At 33.1% G+C, this 5,677-nt stretch overlaps 1 protein-coding gene across 2 annotated transcripts; it reads right to left on the reverse strand.

The window, feature by feature from the left end:
• Positions 1-66: 66 nt before the first annotated feature.
• Positions 67-4,242, reverse strand: LOC110032214 (putative amidase C869.01). Of its 2 annotated transcripts, none has more exons than XM_020735768.1 (4): positions 4,125-4,242; positions 3,990-4,042; positions 683-881; positions 67-539 (listed from the first exon to the last, which is right to left on the reverse strand). In XM_020735768.1, the coding sequence occupies exons 3-4, from the start codon at positions 818-820 to the stop codon at positions 234-236; spliced, it is 444 nt and encodes a 147-aa protein (XP_020591427.1). In that variant the 5' UTR covers positions 821-881; positions 3,990-4,042; positions 4,125-4,242; the 3' UTR covers positions 67-233. The 2 variants fall into 2 exon arrangements, with proteins under 2 accessions (XP_020591427.1, XP_020591426.1); XM_020735767.1 differs by having other exon boundaries at positions 3,922-4,042.
• Between the last annotated feature and the right edge of the window lie 1,435 nt (positions 4,243-5,677).

Consider the following 5,677-nt stretch of genomic DNA (forward strand, 5'->3'; position numbering starts at 1 on the left):
ATATATATAGTTAAGATATTGAAAGACAAATATATTAATATTATTTTACCAATTAGGACTCGAGCTAATACACAGAGAAGGTTGACACAGATGCCATCATTATTACATAAGAAATACAATAAGTCCTTATTCCTCAGATTCTCTGCTCAATCATTAAAACTCTAAAGACGGACCGATCATGCTACCGACCTCGTCAATGGCGGCTTCCGAACCTTGGTGGCCTGCTCGAAAGCCTAAGCTATTTCGATGAGCTTCGGTTCGAAACCTTTAGATCCGCCGAAGCAGATGCCGAGTGGAACGCCGTGGTTTGTATAACCAGCAGGGACAACAATTCCTGGGTAGCCACCGATGGACAGGATCGAAGCCGCTAAGCTGTTTGGAGTTACGAAGCCATCCAGCTTGTTCTCCCTCATTAGCTTCTCTAATCCATTAGCAGAATACTCGGCCAATCTCTTCAGAATCTTTTTCTCTACTATACCCATTCCGTTTGTCTTTTGGGCGGCCAAGAAGATATCCTGACCATACTCCGCTATCCTTTCCTGCATCCATTAGGCCAAAACTGAATCATATCTTGGTATGAAATTTCACGTTTTTAGAAAGTTGGCTATAAAGATATGCTTAGCAGTAAAGTTGAATTCAAGCAAGTTTGGAGAACATGCAGAATAAATGGGGAAGTGCTTACTTCAGCGCTGTGTTTGTTGTTGAAGTCGATGGCATCTGCAAGGGATCTAATGGGGGAGATTTCAAGTTCTGAGAGATAGACGTTTATTGAGAGCTTAAACTCAGCGTGGAGAGCTGTTTTCTCTCCACTTTTGAACATGTCCACTATAATGCTTGCATTCTCAATTTCCAAATCATCCAACAAAATTGCTCCTTTTTCCCTGTAATCATCAGCTTTCTTTAGTAGATTCTGAGGACAAAAATAAGACCCAAATGTTCCATATCACATTAAAAAAACTACTGTTTTAACACTTAAAAATTATAATATATCTTTTGAAACATAATTAAGAAGACATATATATGTAAAAAACTAAAATTTAGATGTTAGATATAAAATACAATTGCATTGAATGGTATATATGTAAATCTTTCAAACAGGAACAACAATAAAGATCAAATTTTGTATATCTCTTTAAATGCCCTCTACTTTTGACCAATTTCATTTTTGTTTTTTAAAGTGAACAATAATTTAAAAGTTACACTTTTAATGGTGAAAATCACATGAGATTCCATGGATGATAATGTAATTCATATGATTTAGTGCAAATAAACAGAAAAATAAACTTTGAAGGGTGTAAATATGGTTTCAAACCATTGTTCACACTTGTAATGATTCGTTATTTATATTTTTATTAATATATTTGTTTGTGTGATAGGGTTGTAATTGTGGTATATCATTGTTTAAACTTGGCTTGGTATAATTATAAATTGTTCATGTTTCGTTCGAACTTGTGTGGAGCTTTCATACAGTGTTCGAACTTGATCTGTTTAATTTGCATAATGCTTGAACTTAATTTGTATTTGATTTATGTATGAAAAATGAACGAGTATTTAAATGAGCTAATAAACAAGCTAAAAATTCAAACACGATTCTAGATTGCCATATAAAAAATTTAATAAATAATTTTGCAATTCTACTCGCCGATATTAATTTGTCGATTATGAACTCTAAACTCTCTAAACTTTACTAATTAGATACATAATTCTTATTGGTAAGACTACACTAATTCAAATTTGTAAGTGGAATAACTAATTTGATCATAAAAAGTATAGAGATGATTATATTAATAAGAAAATAATAACAATAATGTTGTTGATAATTGTGATGTGATTCATAAAAAATAAATTTTCATCTACTAGACAATCGTAGAATCAACTTGCTAATTTATCGGTCGAAAAAAATTAACCTGTAAATCTAAGTTTTTCTTTGGTTGTCCACTATTCTTCATCCTCATTGAAAGCGATCGGGTTTGATTGCGGAGTAGAGACATGAGCAACAATTCCTATGAAAAATTTACCACACTATGATTTATGCAATGAGTGGCGTTGCTCAACCTCCAAACAACAGTTGGACAGAAAAACAATTATCACTTCTAAGTCCAGAAAACAAGCATAAATTTCTTATAGATGTGAGTGAAACCATTCCTTCCTTAGCAACTGACTATATTTCTAGATTGTGGCATTTACATACTGTAGAAAATAAAACAGTGGAAAAACTCTTAAGTCTTTTTCTTTTTACTTTGTACGAGAGGGGATATATCTCTCTCTCTCTCTCTCTCTCACTCTCACTCACTCTCATAGACATTACAAAATAAGAATAAAACTAAAAAGAGCGAGAGAAATAAATAAGGGTTAGTGATCTTTCAGAAAAACACACGAATTATAATCTGAGAGTTATAGAGAGAGAGACTAATAGCATAAAGCCTCGGTCTATGTGCCCTAAGCTTTTTGCTATTTGAGGGTCAGAAGTAAACAAATTAAAAAATGCAAAGTTTTGATCCGTGTGTCTTAAATTATTTGTTATGACTGAAGAAGAAATACAACGCCCCCTCAAACTGGATGATAGAGATCCACCATTTCAAATTTACTTGTGATATTTTTAAATGTTAGGCTGCAAAATCCTTTAGTGAATATGTCGACCAATTCATTTCCTTTGATGTTGTCTCATATTAATACTAGTTCTTTCGAAAAAGTTGAATTTTTGTTCCGATTCAATTACATATTCACACTGCTTGCACTATGTCATCTTGATTTCTTTCAGCGGGTGTATAACATATTTCTGTTTGGATAGAAACATAAAAGGCCGACTAATTTTCAGTAGCATGGTGTTCCACAATCATGTCATGATAATACAATCAATTTCTTCCTAAAATAACAGTTTTGATTCTTTGGGTTTCAGAGAAAGATCCACAAAGTGTTTGATCTTCCTTGTTCTCTTTAGAAAAGTCTACATGATAATTTTTTTCGTTCAAGAAATAAAATGCTTAAAATACCCAAAGTTCTCCTTTAGCCTAATTTTCACAATTAATCATGATCGATTCTTTTGAAAGGAGATCAAATAACTCAAACATAGTGAATAAAAGGAGAATTTGGCAAGAGAAATAAGGTTGGAAGAGATCGACTACAGTGTAATTTCCTCAATTAGTAAAATCCTCTGCAACTCCGTGGATGTAGGCAATTTGCCGAACCACGTAAATCTGTGTGTTCTTTTGGTGTGAATTTTCTCGTGCTATTTTATTCGCTTCGTCGTCGATCGTTATAAATTTCATATACAACACAACATCTCTCACAGGCATTACAAAATAGGAATAAACAGTTTCTTTACAAAGGCTAGAGATGTATATACATCTCTCACAAACATTACAAAATAGGAATAAACAAAAATAGGAGGAAAAAATAAATAGGGGACGAAAACCCTTTAGGAAAGCACATGAATGACACTTCATGGGTCATAGAGATGCATATCTAATGGTATAGAGTCTCATCTGTGTGCTTTCAATTTTTTGTTATATGATGGTCATGAGTACACGGATCCAACTACACAAAGTCTTGATCCGTATGCCCTAAGTTCTTCGCTATAATTGGATTAGAAATTCAACACAAACATACCACCCAATTCCTATGTATTTACAAACTCAATATCTAAACTTTATCTTTTACATTTATACCAACCGAATTTTCATATCACATAAAATATATTACTATTTTAACTTGGAAAAAGCAAAGGAAACCATTTCAAGCATAGCTAAGGTGTCATATATGTAAATACAAAAAGAATTAAGTGGTATGTATGTAAATCTTTCTTCTGAATTTCATGATAACTGCAGCCAGTACCCAATTCTGGCGAGATTTTTTAATCAACCCGCAAGTGGAATTGTCTAAAAAAAAACTAGGTAGATATTTATTCAGTTTAAAGAGAACCTGGGAATAGGCTGATTCTGTGTTAATAAAAGGTTTGAAACCTCATATTTCTCCAATTAGTTTCTCACTTTCTTCTTCCAGATTTGAGTTGACTTCACAATTCCAGTCTTCCTTCTGTAAACTACATGGATAAAAAAGAAAATGCAAGCAGTTATGAGTTTAAGAGAATCAAAATGACAAAGACAACGTATGAAATAGAGAACCTGCTATTTGGGTAATTTTTTAGCTTCAAGAACTGGGTGGAAAGGGAATTTCCTATTGTCTTCCCAACAGGACTTTGATGAGGTCCAAATCAAGAGGCATCCACCTCTCAACTGAGAGCAAAACTGCAGGAAAACAACATCACAGATGAAAATGGCAGTCAATATGTAGTCTGGAAGATTTGACTCACAGATGAGGACCAATCTTGGTGAAATCTTGGACTCCACCATGGCTCCCTCCCCCCTTCTTCTCAGCTAAAGTAAGGAATTCCCCATAAGGGGCCGACAGGTAATTATTTTAAGTGGGATTTAATTTAAATTGTGCCAGACAGCAAAAAGATCACTTTTAAATTCAGTTTCTTCTTAGTTTTCTTCTCAGTTTTTCATAAATCCTGGATAGAGTAAATCCCCATTTACATGATTTTAAAGTGGCTAAAGCCGTTACCAAATGAACCCCAACTTTGTCAGAGTATACCATGAAATCCAAACCATAAGAACTGCCCCTGCTAACATAAGGCAAACACCTTAACCTTTAGGCGAACTGACTACTGAGTGACTCTTATTAATGAACAAAAGAAGAACAACAAATCTGAAAAAAGGAACAATGGATCAAGGATTTCCCCATACATGAGGTTGAATAAAACAAATGCTTGCCTATGTTTGACGGGGCATCACAAGCCTCATCTACACAAGAAGAAACATCATAGCAATAATTTTCATGAGAAGGGAGCATGACTTTAATGAATGTAAATTGGAGAAGGGGGTCATTATGTCATTATTTAAAAGTAACAAAAAGATGAAATTTTCAAAGTAAAGTCACCAAACGATTGAAAAACAATCCATAAAATGAGTTAAACAGATTAGAGTAATGTCCAATCTATAAATTGCAGCAAAATAGAGTTACATAAGCACGCATCGCCGGTAAACTAAGTTTATTTGGTTGTACACATTTTATGCATCACAAAAGATTAAAGAACATGCTATAAAATACATGTACTAGGGAGTGCATAATCATTTTTTGAGTTTATAGGGCTGTCTATACCTATAAGCAACATTAAAGAAAAGGATAAAATTGCACAAAAATAGAGATTAACTTCATATAATATTTAACAGAAACAATGAATGAATTTGAACTTAAGCGCTTCTACATAGGTGTATAAATAAATTACACAAATTAGGTTCACAAAGTTGTGCGCACTCACGTGCATCACAAAAAAAATGAACCTGAACTAAAATGGTTGTGTGCATGTGCATACAAGCCATAACTTGAGTTTAGAAAGATCTACACACCAGTGTATAATACAAATAATAATAATAAAATACTTTAAATAGTTATTCACAGTGATATATAAAAGCTAATGGACAGATAAAATAACTGTATGCAGTGCATAAATTGAATTTATGAGGTTGTACCCATCTATGAATTTACAAAAAAAGGGAAACTGGTAAGAAATTAAGTTAATAACAAGGTTATAGACATGTATAGAGACTAAATAATTGAGGAGCTGATATAAAAATAAGCGATAATTATCACATTAATTATATAATTAATTTAT

This window comes from Phalaenopsis equestris, unplaced genomic scaffold (genome assembly GCF_001263595.1).
Source record: "Phalaenopsis equestris unplaced genomic scaffold, ASM126359v1 Scaffold000885, whole genome shotgun sequence".
Lineage (NCBI taxonomy): Eukaryota > Viridiplantae > Streptophyta > Magnoliopsida > Asparagales > Orchidaceae > Phalaenopsis > Phalaenopsis equestris.

Excerpts from the sequence above, each read along its gene's own strand:
- LOC110032214 (XM_020735768.1), bottom strand. The coding sequence starts at position 820 with ATGTTCAAAAGTGGAGAGAAAACAGCTCTCCACGCTGAGTTTAAGCTC. Across the intron at positions 540-682 it reads ACAACAAACACAGCGCTGAA|GAAAGGATAGCGGAGTATGG; the intron begins GTAAGCACTTCC and ends TAATGGATGCAG.